General features: G+C 35.5%; 2 protein-coding genes across 13 annotated transcripts; one reads left to right on the forward strand and one right to left on the reverse strand.

Annotated features, from left to right (window-relative positions):
* Positions 1-4: 4 nt before the first annotated feature.
* On the reverse strand, positions 5-2750 carry LOC110867066. 12 transcript variants are annotated; one of them, XR_004865017.1, is made up of 7 exons: positions 1521-2750; positions 1209-1454; positions 1086-1137; positions 904-968; positions 789-837; positions 593-707; positions 5-221 (listed from the first exon to the last, which is right to left on the reverse strand). XR_004865017.1 is itself a non-coding variant. In XM_035976630.1 (6 exons), exons 3-6 carry the CDS (start codon positions 966-968, stop codon positions 121-123), a joined length of 330 nt encoding a protein of 109 aa, XP_035832523.1. In that variant the 5' UTR covers positions 969-1137; positions 1209-1454; positions 1521-2750; the 3' UTR covers positions 5-120. The 12 variants fall into 12 exon arrangements, 1 of the variants encoding a protein (XP_035832523.1); XR_004865022.1 differs by having other exon boundaries at positions 789-1137; positions 1521-1709; positions 2461-2750; XR_004865027.1 differs by having other exon boundaries at positions 789-1137; positions 1521-1722; positions 2461-2750.
* Positions 2751-8862: 6112 nt separating this feature from the next.
* LOC110867059 (cytosolic sulfotransferase 15) lies at positions 8863-10107 on the forward strand. The gene is made up of 2 exons (XM_022116203.2): positions 8863-9663; positions 9767-10107. Exons 1-2 carry the CDS (start codon positions 8871-8873, stop codon positions 9799-9801), a joined length of 828 nt encoding a protein of 275 aa, XP_021971895.1. The 5' UTR covers positions 8863-8870; the 3' UTR covers positions 9802-10107.
* Positions 10108-20567: the final 10460 nt, after the last annotated feature.

Genomic DNA, 20567 nt, shown 5'->3' on the forward strand with positions numbered 1-20567 from the left:
AATATAACAAACAATGAACCATGTTATAAATAGCTAAAGCATCCATGTTAACCCATTAGTCTAAAACATTCAATTTAACATAGAAAAAACATCCTATCATTCAGTTTAGCACAAATAAAATCAACCATCCAAAAAACTCCTTGACTTTGTGCAACCTCCTTTATCCACCCCAATAACCACAAAGCTCTCAACAGCACTCACTGGCTTGAATTCCTTTGCCACTAATCAAAACACATAGAAAAATGTCTATTAGCTACCATTAAAAATTAAAATCAAGCAAGATCCCCTTGTTTGGAATCAGGAGGAAATTGAAATGCATAAGTCATGCCAACTAGAGTCAACATTGATACAAAGCCCTTTGGCGCTCCTAAGAACCCCTAATAATATATATGATCTATGTTGTCAAAAGCCCTTTGGCACGCCTAGGCCATTGGGTCAAATGAGCGAACAAGTCAAAGTGACTTAACCATCCGTGTAATAACTGATAAAATATTGAATATAACGATTGTATTCCAAGGCTCACTCGAGTGTAGCCAAATATTTATAAAAATGAAAAAGAATTAATTATAAAAGAGTAGCATACTATACTTACCTCCATTCATCCTTGTCGTCCTTCCAACCACCAAAACTGAAATAGACGCCTTTAAAGTACACTCTACAAACTCGTCAATTTCACTTTGACGAACCATTGAGGTTTTATTTCCCAACTAAAATATAAAGATAGATAAAAATTAGATTACAATATACATTGTAGTTAAACAAACCATTGACCGGCTCGGTAAGTTTACCAAAAGGAACATGCTTGGTTGTATTATGAGAAAATTGTTTATCAGCGAGCTACATTAACCAATAACGACACTATTAGTAAACACACACACAATTATATACAAATAATGTGTTTACCAATCAATTAAAAGCCTCCTCCTCTTGTAATGCATACGAGTATATTTGATACCCAATTCTTTCATCTGGAATCGTTTGTTGTTGGTGAGCAGATGTTGTCTCAAACAACATTAGCAAAACAGATTGTTTTTTATAAAAATAATGATATATATTAAAAACGACTTGCAGTCTATAAAGTGTACCCATAGAATGGTGAGATGGTTCTACACTTTGAGGAGAATCTTTGTTTAAACTCTGTGGGTTAAAAAAATATTAGTATATTAATAAATGATATAATTATACAATTATTATTTATATAAGTATACCTTTATTGATTTAACAGACCAGCAAATAAAGCATTCTTTTGCATCTTCCAAACAGTCTACTACATGAATCAGGCAAGAGACGGTTCAATCCGCAACCTTCTTCAACTCTACTTGAACTTTGACAAAACCATCTATCATCAGGCAATTATGCATAATCCTCTCAGTAGTAGGATAAACACGGCCTATACCCCTAACCGTAGGAGCACCTTGGCTATCAGGACATAGAAGTTCACATCTTTGAATAAACTGCAAACGGTAGTTTTTAGTTAATATATTTTTAAAAATAATAAACAAACTTTGACAGTATGTTACCAAGATTTCTGGTAGTTCGCTGTACAAACTATCGAATGCACCAGGGCTTTCCCTAACGTTGTCTGAGTCTTTACAACCTCGCTCTTCTTTCTCTTTGTTTTTAATTCCAAAAATAAGCATTTTGTAAGACCAGTCACATCCGAGAATAAGTGTGTACGTCCCCATGCTGGCATCCCTTCCTAGTTACCTCTGTAACAGCAACCTTAGTAGAAGCATAAGCATACGACATGGAGAATGCTTCACCAAATGTTTGATATAAATTAAACTAGAAGTTTAGAAACTAAATGTGTGGCATTGGATTTAGAAAATAGCTTATAATGCAGCTCTTTACTATATGGAATCTATGTTTTACGATAACAGTTGACAAGAAAAAAGATAATTAAATCCACATAATTATAGTAAGAAGCCTAACTGTTCCAAATTATATTTATCTTGCTCTATAGTATGAGTAAACTACCCATATTCGATTTTCGGTATTCTCTAGACTCAGATTGTTTTTTTTTTATAAACTAGTGGTACTGGTGAATATTATATGTCAAATTGGTATGATCATGTTGAATCATCAGTTTTCATTTGACAAAACATCAAACACCTGGCATGCACTAAGCTTATGTCATTAAAGAATCCATTTTGCCCAGATAATAGAAAGTTAGTTGCAAAAGTGATGTGAATAATATGTAACTCAATCAAATAATCATCAGTTTCTATATCAGTTGCTTAAAAATTAATCGAAATTCCTAATTCCATTACAAAATTAAGCTTTTTGCCCTCCCTACTGCAAGGTACCAATAAACAGTTGAAAAACTAGCCTTAATGTAAACATTATTGACAATGACACCAACCGATCTAAACATAACAAGTAGTCAAAACTCGGAAATTGACATACCATACTTGATTAGAAAGCAATCCGAGATAACCTTCAGAAAAAAGACGCACTTACGATTTCTGAATCAACTTGTCGTTTACATCCATCATAGATCTCTAAATCAATTGTGTATTTGACCTCTAAATAGTTTCCATCAACGATCGCCGTCTTCATCAACGATGTGTGATGAAAAGCTTGTAATGGGTTATGGCGTAGAAAAGGTTTGGATTTAATATGATATTGTTATTTTTTTGTAGAAATCTGGAGGCACTACAAAATTAGGGTGGAAAAGAAATTTGGTGTTGCAAGTTTTAAATTTGGGGATAGGTTTAGGCGGAAGAAATTCAGGGGGTTTGGGAGGGAACTAAAATCATTGTTACTTTGTTACTTGCTAGTATTTCAACTTTTAACAACTTATAATATATTTAAAAAATAACATGTAGGGTATAGATCAATACAAATGAGTCATGACATAATAACATGAGAAGTGAAACAATATAGAGATGAGCTTGGTACTAAACCGGTAATAAAAATCCTCAAAAGTGGGTACTGGTATCGGTACCGAATATACCCGGTATGGTACGATTCGGTACCGGTATTTGAGAATAAAAACCGGTACCGAAAACGTACCCGATTTGGTAAATTCGGTATGGGTACCGGTTCGAAACCGGTACCCGGTACTATTTGTCCATCCCTAAAACAATATATTTTTGTTTTTTATATTTTAGAATTTTTTTTTCTCATCTACTTTAACATGAGGGTGTCCAGGGTCGATGTGGCAAAGGAAGCGGGGAGGAGTTCTTCCACGAGTGGAGGGTGCCGCCGTGAAGTTTTGCCGCGCGGGGAAGGGTTTGGGTGGAGCTTGAGCGGTGAAGACTTGTCGCATGTGGGGAACGGGAGAGGGTGTAAAGGTGGGGCCCACTAGTATTTAACCAATCATGCATTTAAAAAAATGGTTTACGGGAAACACACATTATCTCTTTCTATTACAACCACCAAACAATACCACCCCCAACCACCACTACCTACCCACCACCACCACAACCTGCCACCCCACACAACCTAAAACCCCTAAAAATCTTCTTATCACCACCAGCGTCGTAACACCACAACTTTGGAACTTCTAACGTCATGAACGAACAACGCAGAGGTTGTCCAGACATCGATGAATATGTGTGTTGTTCGTATTCAGATTTGATTTTGAATCTATGTGTAGTTCAATTTGAGAGAATTAGATCTGAATACTTACTAGATCTTGTAGAGAGAGACAATTTATAGAGAGAGTGGTGTAGTGATGGCGGTGGTGATGTGATGGCGATGATGGTGGTGGTGGTGGTGGTGTGATGGCGGTGGTTTTGCGGTGGTGGTGGTGATTTGACGGAGGTGTTGCATAACCAGATTGTAGAGAGGGAGTTTGTAGAGAGAGAAAGAGAGATACTTTGGAGAGAGAGAGAGAGAGTGTTTGTGATTTTTATTTTTGTTTATTTATTAAAATATATACAATAAAATGACCAAAATACCCTCATATGGGGTCCACTTTGTCATATCTAACCATGAAAACGAACTAAGTTGTGGCTAAAGGACATAACGTGCAGGGGTTTCAAACATCAAGTACGTTTTTTATACTTTTTGAAGACAAAGAATATAGTTTGCAATTTGGTGTAAACATAAAGGACGATTTTTGTAATTTACTCTAATTTAAATTAAATTAAAAACATATAATTATGATGGGTAAGGATAGTGTAAAAATGGCCTAAAGTGTGAGAAGTGTATTATGACACTATATATAATACTATATAACACTATATAAACATCGTATAATATGTAACACCATATAATACCATATAACACTATGTAACACTATATATCATTATATAACAAATATAACACTATATATCTATCATAGACATGCTATCAGACAAACTATATTATTATATTTGTTATATAATGTTATATAGTGTTACATAGTGTTATATGGTATTATATGGTGTTACATATTGTTATACGGTGTTTATATGGTGTTATATAGTATTATATATAGTGTTATAATACATTTCTCACACTTTGAGCACTTTTTACAGGATCATCTACCTAATTATGATAACCTTACCTTGTTGAAGATTCATATAATATAACACCGAATGAAGAATATTGTTGTAGGTGAACGATGACCATGAACTATGTTGTTGTGAAATAATATTAAGCAATATGAATATATAAGCTTGTTAGCTTGTTACGAAACATTTTGTTTATTCGATAAACATCCTTATATTTGTAATTTCAAAAGTTTTCTTGTACTAAAGTAAGATATATGATATATGTGTTTAAATTTCAAAAAAAAAAAGAAAAATAGCAGATATATTGATACATTGTTACCGCTAACAAACATAATTTTCTACGTATACAAAAGTAAGTTAAGGGAATAGTGCCACGCAGCTGCGTGGCACTTCCTTATTTGACCAACCATTTTATTGTTTTATATTCGTTTTAAAATTACGGTTTCCTCCTAAGTACAAAATTATGATTTTATCCCCAGATTACAATTACATTTTTGGCCCCAGTTCAAAATAAATTTTTCCTTTTGCCCCAAACTAAAAATGACGACTTTGCATCATCTGTCGTCTGTGGAACTTAAACTCAAGAACTTCTCATTCACAACATAGGTGTTTCAGGCTTTGACTTTACCAATGAACCACCACCCCATTAGACATTAATAAACCAATATAGATTACAAATTAGACGAGTTAAAAAATGAGAATTAATTAAATTATCACATCAAGTGGTGTGGAGTTGACTTAGAAATTATTTGGTTTAGTTTCAAAAAGATATATCCTAGGTAAAAAAATCAAAATAAGAATTAATGAAAAAAGGTGGTTTTAATTAAAGCCCTATCAAAAAAGTGCTTGTAATTTGTGAAAAAAAGGGTACGTAAAAAGACGGTTGAATTTTTAAACAAAAAAGACGGTTGAATTTTTGACCAAAAAAGACGGTTTTATCTAATACAACGTTTCAATACATTTTACTTTTTTTAATTTGGAAAACAAAAATATAAAATATGACGGTCCTCATACAAAGTGACATAAAAGCATTTTAGGAACCGTCTCTTTTGAATATTTTTGTACTAGTGAGAGTGGAGTAGTGGCGGAGCTTGACCAAAAGTTTCGAATAGGCTTAAAGTGATGGGCCCAATTTTTTTTTTTCCTATCGTTATATTTTGGGTCAGGCCGAGTTGGTTATTCGATTCAAGTCCGGTCAAATAATAATAATTCCCAATAAAACAAAGTGTATATTTAGCAAACTACCCATCACTTATATACAAAGTTTATAAATATTTAGGATATACAATTTAGGAAAAATAATCTGAAGGGCGATCCTATATAATTTAAAATTTTTTGGACGAAAAATCAGAATTATACATTTCTAACCGAAACATTGGGGTGGGCGGGTGCACCCCCGGGCACCCACAATACTTCGCCACTGGAGTGGAGGAACGTGACTCTCCAATTTAAAGAGTGCGATAGCCTAATACAAGAAAGTTTTCGTTCTAAAATCATATAAATAAAGATGTTTTTTTCACAACATGATTAATAATGAGAACCTAAATGAAAGTATTCTGATCAAAACACCATGGTCAAAATGTCAAACTATGATGTATATTTATGTTTTATTATAGATTATAGATGGAAGGGCATTTTTTTAATTTTCTTTACTCCAGAAAAAAATAGTACCGAAGTGTATATGTCGTTATTTGTTAAGTAATGAGAAGACCATTGAAACATATGTTGAGCGACTAACCATTTTAAATCATAAGTGAATCATAAGTTGATTTTAAGAGTTTTTAAAGAGGGAGGATGAAGCGAAGTAGAGAGGGAAGATGAACATTCCTAGTGAGAAACTTATATGCGAGTGGGAAGAGAGAATGCACACGTTTTGTAGACGTTTTTAAAGTTGATTTTGACAGGGAGAGAGCCGAGGGGCAAAATCCCGGGAGCGTGGGCATGTTACGCAACTATGTTTTTAAGAGGTAAATTGGATTTAAATAATCACAACTTTCTCATTTTGGCCGATAATAATCCCAACTCAGTTAATGGCCGATAATAATCCGAACTGGTCCACTTTTGGCCGATAATAGTCTGCGTTAAATATAGCTTAGCGGAGTTAAGTTTTTTTCCGAATTACAAACTGATGTTTTAGGGCTTTTGATTAGAACGAGGATATGAGTTGATTGATGTAAAAGTTACCTCGAAATACTGCCCCAAACGACCAAAACGGTGCTTCAATTCGGGTGTTTAAACTTCCAATTAACAAAAATCAAGTCGTTTGAAGCATCGTTTCGATGTAAGTTTTTCATAAATCGACTCGTATCCTCGTTCTGATCAAAATCCATAAAACTTCAGTTTGTAACTCGAAAAAAAGTTTAACTCCGTTAAGCTATTTTTAACGGCGGATTATTATCGGCCAAAAGTGTACCAGTTCAGATTATTATCGGCCAATAACTAAGTTGAAATTATTATCGGTCAAAATTAAGAAAACCGGCATTATTTAAATCTAATTTACCTTCTTAAGATCCACTATTTTTGGTGTTATATTTTTTTATTTTCAAAGTTGCTCCATATCATTTTTACGGTCTCTATGTCACACACATATACACACCCGGGAGTGTGGGTGGGGTCTCTATCTCACACACTTCTTGTAAGTAGGCTTAAAAAAGTATTTTCATTCTAAAACAAAAACTCTCACTCTTTGGTTTTCTCAAAATACAACGCAAAAAATCTTGTACAAAAGAAATTAGCCAAAAATTTTAGTAAAAGAAAAAATCTAACATAAAACATATAGTACAAAAAATTCTAATACAAAAAATGTAACACAAAAATCTAGTACAAAAAAACACGCATAAAAATGTTATACAATAAAGAAATACAACACAATTTTTAGGGTTTTTTAATTGTCATTTTTATATAGCAATTTAGTACTCGATTTTATGGTGCAATTTTATTTATTTTTAAAATAATGTCATATAAAAAATTATAAATATTTAAAAGTCAGAGGATTAAAAAAAATTAACTTAATTGACTATTCTAAAAGTACCATTGCACTCTTTTTTTTTCTACATTCCATCTTATTCATTGATTTAAAAAATAAAATGTTAAAATGCCTCATTAACCTATTTAAGCAAAATTAAAATTTTTATTTGACCATACCTCTCTATCTCTCTCTCTCTCTCTCTCTATATATATATATATATATATATATAGAGAGAGAGAGAGAGAGAGGAAGGTTAACATACAAAAAGGCTAATCCTACTTCATGTACGCGACGCGCGTAACCGTAGGATCAGGGCAAAAATCACGCATTGATAACATTATTACGCATGGGATCAGATTTTGGAAGATAAACACGCATGGGGACATTATTACGCACGTTCAGTTGATCAAAACTTGGTGATAATCACGCATGGATCATAATTACGCACGTTCTATTTTGGTCGCGTACGTTAATGTAGGTTAAGCTGTTTTGTACATTATACTTTCTCTCTCTCTCTCTCTCTCTATATATATATATATATATATATATATATAATATCAAGTACAAATGGGTCTTAACATAATAAACATGATATATGAAAGGAGATTATTTTTCGAAGTTTTTTGTCCATCTAGTTAAGCCTGATGTTTAGTTGAAAATGTAAAAAAAAAATAATGTTTTTTTTTTCGTGTATTTATTCTAGTAGGGTAATTATGTGCAATTATATTAGAGTGATTACATAATTACTCTACTAGTGTAGGTACACGATTTTTTTATATTTCAAGACTAAAATACATGTTTAACAAGACGAGAAAAAAGATCAAAAAAAAAAAAATCCCTCTCATTCACTTCTCATGATGTTTAGTATGTTAAGCTTATTTGCACAAAATGACTTAACATACAAAACATGAGAAGAGAAGGAGTGATTTCTTTTTTAATTTTTTTTTTCTGATCTTGTTAAGCACGTATTTTAGTTCTATAATTTAAAAAAAATGTCTATTTACTCTATTAGAGTAATTATTACTCTATAAATACATGATTTTTACTATATTTTACAACTAAATATCATGTTTAAGTAAATGGAATAAACAATTTCAAAAAAGTAAAAAAGAAAAATGTTGATTTACTTCTCATGTTATGACTCATTTGTATCTGAAAGAAAATTTGTATTTTGACACTATATTAATGAAAACATTCACTAAAATGAGACATGATAACAATTACATCAAAATAAATAATTGGTGGTTGTTGTGCGGTCAATTTAAGGTATTATAAAATAAGATATCTTCAATGGATTATAGATTTGTGATCAATGTGTTAAATTTTGTTCTAAAGATACGATATATATTAGTGTAAACGTTATTTTCCAGCTTAATATAGAAATTGTTTTTCCTATATATATGTGTGTAGGTAGCGTGGAATCAAAGAACTGCAATCCTTTAGTAAAGAAAATCTTGCTAATGTCATTTGTAACTACACCTGGTTTAGAAGACTATCAAGAAGAGGCCAATCTGGCCCTGATCTTTGATAAATACAAGGATAAATTCACAACTTTCCCAAAAGAGAAAGGTTGGATGACCGAAGAGCTATACAAGTATCAAGGCTTTTGGCACCAATCGAAAAACGTTGTCTCAGTTGAAACTGTGATGGCTACGCAAGACACTTTCCAAGCTCTTCCAACCGACATCTACTTAGCCACACTGCCGAAATCAGGCACAACATGGCTAAAAGCCCTTGTGTTTTCTACTGTGAACAGAAACATGTACAAAAACAAGCCTCTATCATCTCATCCGCTACAAACTTCTAACCCTCATAATTGTTTGCCTTTTGTTGAGTGTGAAGTTTTAAAAACCAGCCCTACTTATGTTGATGCATATTTACCCCGTCTCTTTGCTACCCATATGCCTTACACTTCATTGCCCCAATCCATTCTTGATTCTCGTTGTCGCATAGTTTATATGTGTAGAAATCCTAAAGATGTGTTAGTCTCTTTGTTTCACTTTGCAAATAATTTGAGAGGAAAATCTCAGAATGTAATGACATTCGAGGAGGCTTTTGAAATGTTTACTAAAGGTGTTATACCAAATGGACCATATTGGGATCATGTGAAAGGGTACTACAAAATCGGTTTGGAACAACCAACAAAGATTATGTTTTTAACATATGAGGACATGAAAATGGACACACCAAAGTATTTGAGGCGCCTCGCAAAGTTCTTGGGATACCCTTTCACAGAGGAGGAAGAGGCCAAAGGTATGGTGGAAGATATTGTGAGTTTATGTAGTTTTGATAACTTAAGCAAAGTTAATAAACATGGGAGTTTAAGTATCGGTATACCGAATTATGCTTTCTTTAGGGAAGGAAAAGTTGGAGACTGGAGGAAACATCTAACAACCGAAATGAGTGAGACGTTGGATCAAATTACGAAAGAAAAGTTTGATGGTTTGGATCTCGTACTAACTGATTGATTGTGACAAATTGGGTCACACAGGTTTGAATACTCTATTGTTAGAAAAAAATGTTTATGATTTCAGTAAGTCTTATAATTGTTCCGGAATAAAAGTTGAGTGAGAATGTAATAAGTTTGTAAACTATATTAATAATTGTTCCAGAATAAAAGTTGAGTGAGAATGTAATAAGTTTGTAAATTATATTATTGTGGTGTATGAAACTATAAATACATGCTTTTTATAGACATATCAAAAGTTAAAATTAATTAGAGTTTTTTAATGATGCAATGTCAACAAAAAAAGGAAAATATACTTAAGAAGTTTTTAGGAAAGTTGAAATAGATGAATGAAAAAACAAATGAACAAAAAGTGAAACGAAACACCCTGCGAAATCAACGTCCACGTCTTACTCCACCACGTAGTTGTTACACATCCTACGGACCACCAGGAGCGTCATCAACGTAACATTTTTTTGACTGACAATTGCTTATTTTATTTTAGAGGTAGGCTAAATAACAACAACAACCATACCCAGTAAATCCTACAAATAGCAAAGCTACTTATAGGGTCTGGGGAGGGTGGAATGTAGACAGACCTTGCCTCTATCCCTAGGGATAGAGATACTGCTTCCAGAGAGACCCTCGGCTCCAAAACAAACATCATACCAACACACCAAGTCAAAGAACATAGCAATAAGAAGTCAGCAATATAATGTAAATCATGTATAATATCAATACAATATAATAACATCATACCAATACCAAGAAAGTTATCAGAGTGACACAATATAATGTAAATCATGTATAATATCATACAACATTTGGGCATGAACACAGGAATGCAATCACCGGTAAGGTCACTTAAAGAATAAGAAAACCTACGTCCCTAAAATACACCTAAGACCTTACTGCAATATCCCCTAAAAGTCCTTAACCCTAATCCTACGTCTCCACGCAGTCCTATCTTGGACCATGTCCTCAGAAAGATGCAACTCTAGTAAATCATGCCTAATATGCTCATCCCATGTCAGTTTGGGTCTGCCGCTTCCTCTCCTCCCCTCCACAGTAAGAGTTTCCACTACTCTAACTGGTGCCGTCGTTTGTCTCCGCTTCACATGCCCAAACCATCTCAATCTCCCCTCCTTAATCTTATCTGATATACTAGCCACCCCTAATCTTTTCCTAAAAACCTCATTTCTTATACGATCTAACCTCGTGTGACCACACATCCACCTCAGCATCCTCATCTCTGCTACCTCCATCTTGCGCGCTCATGTCTTCTTGATAGCCCAACAGTCTGTTCCATATAGAGGTAGGCTAAATGCACCTATTTTTTTAATTTTCATACATCCAATACAAAAATACTACTCTAAAACATTACAAATTTCACCCCCTTTAAAAATTATTAGTCTTATAATTGATCATTTATCTCGTTTAACACCTCTACTCATTAACAGTGGTCAATCACATAGGTATGACTTCTTTTTCATTATAAATCATTGCTCAATATTAAATTCATTCACTTAGGCAGGAGGGTGTGAGATGGAGCCCCCTAAAGGCTTTATCAGGACACGTAAGCGAGACGTAGGATCCACGTCAGCCAAGGAGTTTTATCACGCCCCCTTTAACTTTCAGGGTGTGGGATGAAGCCCCCTGTTAAACAAAATTAAAAAAAAAAGATTTCATTGGATTCAATCAAGTGGGCCCCACCTGAACATCTCATTCTTGGCGTTAACATGATGGAGCCCCCTCCTATAGTTCCCCTTGTTGAATCGGTGGGTGTGGGTGTATGGCACCGGGTGGCGCTATAGGTGATGAGGTGGCACGATGGAGCCCCCCACACCCTCCAGCCTTAGGGTGTAAGTGGTGTATGGCTAATGAGATTAGGCAAACCTTCCCCCATCCAATCATACTGTGCCATGTATTTCCCCGCTCATTTTTGCCTAATACCTGAAAAATATAAGGGGTGCGTGTCTAAATGGGAGATTAGACAAACTATTTTTTTAAATACTTAATTAATAAAAGTATAATAAATAATAAAACCATAAATAAAGAATAAAAAAGCCGTTACATTAAATTAAAAGTAAAAAAAAACATTACATTAATTAAAAATAAAAAAAAACATTACATTAATTAAAAATACTTAAAAATAACCTAGATTAAACTAACTAAATTAACTACTCTTCGTCGAATTCCACCAATAGGTGGGGTAATTCCATTCTTTAGAGATGCTCAACGAGATCATTCTTTAGTGTCCAATGCGTATCTTCATTCATAAGCTCGTCTAAGACACTATCATCGATTGCGGGCTCGACCGGAGGATCCCGAATGTGTACCGGTGCTATTGCGTTTCCGTCGTCTTTTAAAATCTTGTTATGTAAAATAATACACGTATACACCACGGACCTAATTTTTGGGGCCGTTGCATTTCGTTCAGTAAAAAATAATGGAGATTGTTGAAGCACATTAATGTCTTTTTGTGCACCTGGTGGACCGCAAAAAGCATTCCAAACCCACAAATCTTGAGAGGCCACCGCTTCGAGCATAACATAGGGTAACAGTGATCTTCTCTCATATATTGGCCACCCTCACGACCACGATGAACATAATGTTTCTTATTAGATGTGTCTGTGTCTTGTAGTTCGGCTTCGTCGATGAGTTTTTGAAAAAAACTTATGCGACCATCGGTTGAATCACTGCTATCGGGTGGGAATAAAATAGGTATTTCTTCCATCATTTTTTGAATAAAATAAGGGGAGAGATTTTATATATTTGGAGAAATGAGAATGTAAGAGTTGATGTGAATTTGTTTAAAATGGATGTAGTTTAAATAGATTTATTAAAAAAAAACCTTTTTTTATAACTAACGGCTATATAGCTGTTTGATTCAAGTCCCAAAGGTCAAAAATTGAATTCCCCATGCGGCAACCTTTCCCCGAGAAGACTCCCCCCCCCCCCCCATGAAGCAAACCTTGTTGGCGGCGGTGTATGCCGAGCGGCAAAGGGACTTGCCGCACCCTTTGCCGCGACCACCCCGTACACCCTTAAAGTCACACAATTTGTTGCCTTGTTGGGTTAATCTTAATTTTTTTAAATATTCTGAAAAGTTAATTTAAGACACCCATTGTTTTGGTCAAAAATCACATAAGGATAATGTTACCAAATCTGATTTTTGTGAGGTTGGATACTTGGTTAAATGAACAAATGTGTAAACAAGAATTGGATGAAAATGGTAATGAACACAAGGATTTATACGAGGAAAAAGCCCTTGATCAATGAATGATCTTCGGCATAAAAAACCTCGGATAGTGAAAACTATCACTATCAACTATATTGAACAATAAAGGTTACAACTTTGGATGATAACAAGCTCAATACAATGATTTCTAGTGTGTTTGTGTGTGTATTCGCCAATGAGTTTTTCTGAGAGTTCGAATGCGAGCAATTGTGTTCCTAAAAATACCTTGTTATCCCCTTTTAGAATGAAAAATATCTAGATAACTAACTATCCGAAAATTGTGCTTGCCATCCACAATCACCACAACGGTCACCATCTCATGCACGCGCCGTAACAAAGAGCATATTCCCATGGAATCTCGGTTGGAATAAGTCTCCTTCGAAATACACCTGCAAAACAAGCTAAAAGGTGATGGAAATAATTGTTAGTTCTAGAATATCAAAGAGGATCCTGGATCCTTAGTCTTCCTGCAACATTTTCTGAGGATCCTTGATCCAGGTTGAGCTGAGGATCCGTGATCCATAATCATTAAAATTCTATCCCTAACAATTGCCCCCAAACATGACTAGTTGAAATTCAATCGGATAGTCATGTTTCAGCGAAATGCGGACTAGCCGTTACTTGGAGATATATTCGTTGCAAGCTTACGTCAGCGAGGGTCATCCCTACAACAAACAATGATTATAAATAGGATAGAGATAGGGGTGATATTTTGCATTTAAATTCTAGATCTTCAGCTGCTAATGCTCCACCTCAAGTTGAGATCCAAAGTAAGGCAATAGCTAATAAGATAACTCATGAATCTCAAAAACGTTTGAAACGTGGAAGGCTAATCGGCTCAAAGGATAAGAATCCTAAAAAAAAGAAAAGCACTTGTAAAGGAAATTGACCACAAAGAGAATGATCTTGATAAAACAATGAATACCGAAACTTCTCATGAGGAAGATGTTGATGACACTAGCAAAGAGATATCAATCAACTATGGTCATACATATATCATATGGAACCGATATGAAATGGAAAATATTGATAAGATATTTTCTTATTTTATAGCAAGTGACATCATGGGTGGAGATGATGATCCTGAACTAAAACTTGTCAATAATTGTCAAAATAGACATGACTGGGATAAATGGAAAGGCGTTATGCAAGTTGAATTAGATTCACTTAACAAACGAAAGGTTTTTGGGTCTATTGTTGTTACACCTAAGGCTTTAAAGCCTGTAGGGCATAAATGGATTTTTGTACGGAAACGAAATGAGGTTTCAAGATATAAAGCAAGACTTGTAGCTCAAGGTTTTTCACAAAGGCAAGGGATTGACTATGAAGAAACGTATTCTCCCATTATGGATGCAATAACCATTAGATACTTAATCGGCTTAGCAATCTCCTACTCATACATGGTTTTTGTCATATGCTTATCCTCAGTTTGCTTGGTAATGCACTTCGGTTTACTAATTCGCGTCCTAGGCACGTTCTATTACGTATCTACGCAATTGGCTAAGTCTTTTAACATTTAATGGTTAGGATTTACCTAAAATTTTAGGATTTCACATAATCAAATCACCTCCTAAGAATCATTCACAATTATAGCAAAAACACATAAAGTCAATCATTCTTAGTCGATCACTACGGATCTGGCCCACTCAAATCGAGCTCAATTGGACTCTTCGGGGCATCATGGGATAACACCGCTTCCTTGACATTCAACGCCCAGATTGCAATCATAACTAATTTTCACTTATTGCCTTTTTTTATTTCCTTATTTTTGAGTACTCTATTTTCTATTTAAGATGGGTTTTGTAATTGGAACAGTCGGTTGATTTTGTTTATTGAAATTTACAAGTTGTTTGTTCTTTCATATTCTCTCCATTGTTGGCAATTTGGCACTAAGATCCCCATCATCCCTCCGAGATGGGAATAATGTAAATGATTTGAGTATGAGACTTCACTAAAAAGATTTACCTTGTTCAACAAAAAGTGAAACAAATCTCACAAGAACTAATATAATGATATCCAAACATCATAAGAAACTAATATAATAATATCTTTCCATATATATATAATGATATCCAAACATCATAATCATAAGAAACTAATATAATAATATCTTTCCATATATAACAAAGATCATTGGTGAAAACAAAAATTTCTAAGTTAATTGTTGAAAACACCTTTCTGGAAATGAAAAAAACGTTAATCACAAAATTAACAACACCTACCGCCGCATAACAACTATTCCCCACCACCATTGACGCCTCCCTTACCACCATTGCCGCCTACCACGCCACCGTTCCCACCTTCTTTTCCACCTCCCGCACCACCGTTACCATTTTCTTTGGCACCTCCACCACCACCGTTTCCCCTACAGCCCCACCATTGGTTTTAACCCCGTAGGGTTTTTCTTTGCTGACTTCGGGCACTGGCTTGCGGCGGATCCATGAAGGGATCTTGTTAGCGATGAAATTCAAAGAGGCCATAGCACTCGCCCACGATACACCGGAAACAATTTCGGCAGATGCTGACTTTCCCTGAGTGACTTGAAACCTCTTCAAATCCTCAGGTTTACCGCCGCTCAATGTCATGGTGATTATTCCGCCTTCAACTTTCGCTTTAAGCTCCGCCACCGCCGCCGTCGCAGCGGCTTTGTCCGCCACCGCCTGTGCGGCGACTTTCTCCGCAGCAGCCTGTGCGGCTACCGCTGCCGCTTGGGCGGCTTTTAGCGCAGATCGGATTTTAAACATCTGGTTTTTCTTGATGGCCATCTTTTTTATTGTGTGCGACGATTTAGGGTTTGTTTAAGGAAACTTTTTAAGGTATTAAGACTTTATATCTAGATTATGGGCCCAAGCATAACATTTGGGCACATTCATTAGTTTCACTTAGGTTTGATGGAAAATGTCATATTAGTCCAAAAAGAATTTTGCGCTAGTTCTGTCTTCAACATTTTTGAAACGTGCCAACTCAGTCCAAAAAGATAACGTTCGTTAAAATATATGTTAAAATTAAGGGTGTTCTTAAAAAACATATTTTTTTTAACGAACTTTGTCTATAAAAATTGAATTTTACCTTATTGTGGTAACATATATATTATAATAAATAAATATCTTGCCCATGTGGTGAAAGTTTTTATTTCCCATTAGACTTGCTATTAAGTTTCACATTAATATAACTAAATTATTTTTTACTTAACTCTTTTACATGAATAAAATAAAAAATAAGTATACATATGAATAAAATTAAAAATAAGTATGACAAATCAATTTTAAATATACTAGAAACAGACCAGTTTTGAGTAGATGAGGCATTCTACCCAATGCAAGGGTGATCAAAGAGATTAAAAAACTCGTAACAACCCCGGCTATAGCTCCCTAACTCACAATGCCTCGATCTCGGCCCTTTTGAGGAAACCAGGACGTTAACATCTCCATGGGACTTAAGTCGGCCCTAGGGTGGGAGGGGAGGACCACCAGCCAAGGCACATTTTATCCGGGAGCACATTTAATAAATCCTATATATGCATATATGTTGAAGATAGAAAGAAGATGAAGCTGAAGTTTGAAAGTATATGAAGTTATGCATTTTTGCAAAGAGAGATAGAGGCAGAAAAGAAAAAAAAAACTTGAGAGAAAATAGCTAGAAAGAAAATGAGACTTTTGTACCCTTAATAAACATTATAGGGTTAAGACAATTTAAGAGTCAATAAATCTTTCAACAATAGTATAGTGACAACACATGTTGATGAAAAGGCTGTAGAAAAGCTTCACTGCATTCCTCTCGTTTTTGTCTTTCTCATCAATTTTTGCAGGCTTTCTTTATTTTGTGTTAGAAATTTCTTTTTGGTAGGTGGCTAAAATGAATCTTTTTAAAAATGTTTTTAAAAGATATACATCTTACTATGTTAAAGTTCAATCTTATTTCTTTAAAATGTTTTCAAAACTTTTGATATTGGTTACATGGTTGTAATTTCTAATGTTGTTAGCTTTATTAATTTTTAGAACAATATTAATTTCCATAGCATAATATATTTTTCAATTATTTTTCTTTTATATGTACCATTTTTTTCTTAGGCAAGGACTTTGTGCATAGGCTCTGGGCGAGGCCTATACTCCTTGCGTTTTTGACAACCTAGGTTATACATAAATTTTTTAAATAGAAAACCATATAAAACAGTAAATTATATCTAAGGCTTATCGAAAACTATCAATCTCAAAATTTAAAACTTAAGCCCCTTAGGTATTAGCCTAATACTGATTTTAGTTTAAAGAAATAATAACAACGAGCAGCAAAAAAACAAAAAAAAATAGTTTACATTATCTATTTCTTTAAAGCCTAAGCGACACATTTTTCCAGCCTTAGACAGGGCACCTAAATTCTCAGGACCGGCCATGGACCTACAAAAAGTTTATGTCTCAAGTGAAGTCATTCGATGCCAATCCTCGCCTCATAAGGAGTAATGGAAGAAAAACTAAAAATTGTGTATTGTTTTTTATAGTTAAGCTACTGTGACTATATTTAAGAGATTAACTACTTATTAAAGCACTTGATCAAAAAACAAAATATTGGCGAGTCAACTGACTTGACTCACCTTTTTTGACCTGTGTCTAAAACTACCCTTTACGTAATTAGCCAACCCACGCACGACTTTTTTTTTTTTGAGAATGAAGTTTAAAGTCTCCTAAAATAGATGCTATAGCCCCTTTCTCCCTTACTGTCCCGCATGCAATAGCAAATAGATGCTTCGTTGACTGAAGATGTGATGAGCGATATGTCGATTGAGCAACTATTTGACGACCTATGTAAAAGACAAGATTAGATGAGGAACCTTCAGCATCGTAGTTTGAATCACGTGATCAAGCCACCTACCTTTCCTTACTGATGGTTGAAACATAACGCATATGGTAATTTTGCATGCGTAAAAGCTTGCATTGATTACCTTTTTTCTAACTTGGTCTTTGCCTTTCCAATCTATCTCTTTCTATTAATTTTGGGTTATTGGATTTAAATAGTCTCAACGTGGACATGGACGGTAGAACTTCCAACTTACAAAATGTACCACGCCACTCCAAACTTTCTGTTGATGCACAATGTCTAAAGCCTGCGTTTTTGTAATGCTAGATTAATGTATAGGGTCCAGATAGGTTATTTTGTATAAGTTCAGGGGGTTTAAGTGTAAATTTATGAAGTTTATGTTGTAGGTCCGCTTTTGTGTCAAGTGTCCACAAAAGCGAACCAGCCAAGTTAGCAGGACCGCTCTTGTGGACATGTCACATGAGCAGACCACCGAGTCTATAAATACCCCCTTTGTAGTCTTCATTAAAAATGTTGTCTGGAACTCCACGTCAAACTGTTGTCCGTACGGCAAGCATTATCAAGTGAAGAAAAAGTGTTTTAAGTGTGAATTCTCTGTTTCTACTCCATTCTGTTACGTTTTTCTTTGTATCATGCTGAAAATGTGTTTCCGCCACATTTTCAGTAAGCACTAGCTCTGATTGTCTCACTCGAGAGGTCAAAACTGATCCTACAATTGGTATCAGAGCCAGTTGCGAGTTAGTTTGCTAGATACGAAGCTTTTTACACAGACTTTTGTAGATTTGGACTGTTTGAACGGTGGAAATGGACTGAAATTTGGACAACAGGTGTGAAATACACTAATAACAAACCCTCGAAAGATTCAGATCAAAATACGGCCTAAAAGTGACTCAAAAACCCTCGTGAAATAGGTTCGCGCTTACGTCATGTTCTTGGTTCGCTTTTCTGGACCGCTCCAACGTACAGTTTAAGCTGGTTCGCTCTTGTTTTTAGTTCTGGTCCGCTCGAAATGACTATTTTCGTTGCTGGTTCGCTCGTCTGGTCCGCTTGAACGACATATTTTCTGGTCCGCTCGAAGTACAATTTCTGGTCCGCTCCAGAATACATTTGTGGTTCGCTCGAAAGTCAGTTTCCTGGTCCGCTCCAAGGGCAACATTCTGGTCCGCTCCAAAGTTCAGTGGTGGTTCGCTCATTGTTACTTCTGTGGTTCGCTTATTTAGCCACTGTGGTTCTCTTATTCAGCCAGCGTGGTTCGCTTATTCAGAACTGTTTGAAAACTTTCTTCGTTATGACTGAAAATGGAAAGCCAAGATTTTTACAACATGTTTGCGGGTAGTGGTGGAGTTACTTAGAGTCCTGCTAGCATCATACAGAATGTGAATCTGGAAAACGAGCTTGGAACGATGCAGAAACCTCCTAAATTGATGAGTTTGGATGAATATTCAGGATGGTCCGAGAGATTCAAAAACTGGGTGCAGGCCAACCATCTAGAGTGCTGGATAAAAATCGAAAGGAAGTATGTTCCTCCGGTAGACGGGTTGAATATGTTGAAGACCATCGCAAGTCTTACAGAGGCGGAACAGGTCGAGTTCAAAGCAGAAAAGAAGATGGTTAGCATTCCGCAGCAAGCGATAAAAGAGGATATTCTAGTTCTGCTACAGCACGATGATAGTGCACAGTCGATATGGCAAGCTTTAGAACAGAAATTCAAAGGCAGTGCGTCGATGATTAAGAGTAAAAAGGCACTGATAAAGAAAGAATTTGATATATTCACGGGAATTAAAGGTGAATCGACAAAACAGCTTATCGAGAGGTATTGTCACCTGGTGGTAGAGATGAGAAGGTTGAACATCGAGAAGACGAATGAGGAGTGGATAGACAAGTTATGTGATGCACTTCCCTATGAAGAATGGGGAACGTACTTGATGATGTTGAAAAATAGTTCAGATTTCGTGAACTATAGTTTGAGCGTGTTTATAGAGAAAATTGAAGCTCATGAGTTGGAGTTGGTAAAAATCAAGAAGATGAATTCAGCGAATATGCCACAGGATGTCTTTGTATTACAAGAATAGTCCAGCAGCTACTAATGTTCAGAGTTCGAAGATTCAAACCGGGTTCAGTGCAGACAACACTTCATCTGCTGCTCCAAATGCCTATCAGTCGAGTCAGTCGACTCCATTTGCCAACTACGAGCCAAATGTCAAAGTTTCAGAGCAGAATTCTCCTCAAAGTTCTACAGGGTCAAATCAACAGACGTTTGTGTCCGGTGTGCAGTGTAACATTGCGGTTAACATCAAGAATGGAAATGAAATCACCGAGAATGCAGCCAAGCAGCACATCGCGTTACTAGCATCAGTTCTGGAAGCTTATGAAGGTTTGGTTGCTGGTAGGATCGGTAATCCCGATATGACTAAAGAGGATTACGATCAGATCGATCCCGAAGAACTGGAACTGATAGATATAAAGTGGTGCATGGCGAGTCTGGTTAGAAGAGCTCAACGCTTTATGGAGATCACGGGTAGAAGCAGTCTGTCAGGTCCTGATCAGAAATTAGGGTTCGATAAGACAAAAGTTACCTGTTTTAAGTGCAAAGAACGAGGTCATTTCAAGCGTGAGTGTCCGAATCGTGAAGTACAGAATCATCAGAATCCGTTCACA

The sequence above is a fragment of the Helianthus annuus genome, chromosome 1, assembly GCF_002127325.2.
Source record: "Helianthus annuus cultivar XRQ/B chromosome 1, HanXRQr2.0-SUNRISE, whole genome shotgun sequence".
NCBI lineage: Eukaryota > Viridiplantae > Streptophyta > Magnoliopsida > Asterales > Asteraceae > Helianthus > Helianthus annuus.

Coding starts and splice junctions, on each gene's coding strand:
- LOC110867066 (XM_035976630.1), bottom strand. CDS start 968: ATGAAAGAATTGGGTATCAAATATACTCGTATGCATTACAAGAGGAGG. Junction 838..903: donor AGGAGGCTTTTAATTGATTG/GTAAACACATTA, acceptor TGGTTAATGTAG/CTCGCTGATAAACAATTTTC. Junction 222..592: donor GACGACAAGGATGAATGGAG/GTAAGTATAGTA, acceptor TGTTTTGATTAG/TGGCAAAGGAATTCAAGCCA.
- LOC110867059 (XM_022116203.2), top strand. CDS start 8,871: ATGTCATTTGTAACTACACCTGGTTTAGAAGACTATCAAGAAGAGGCC. Junction 9,664..9,766: donor AGAGGAGGAAGAGGCCAAAG/GTATGGTGGAAG, acceptor TGCTTTCTTTAG/GGAAGGAAAAGTTGGAGACT.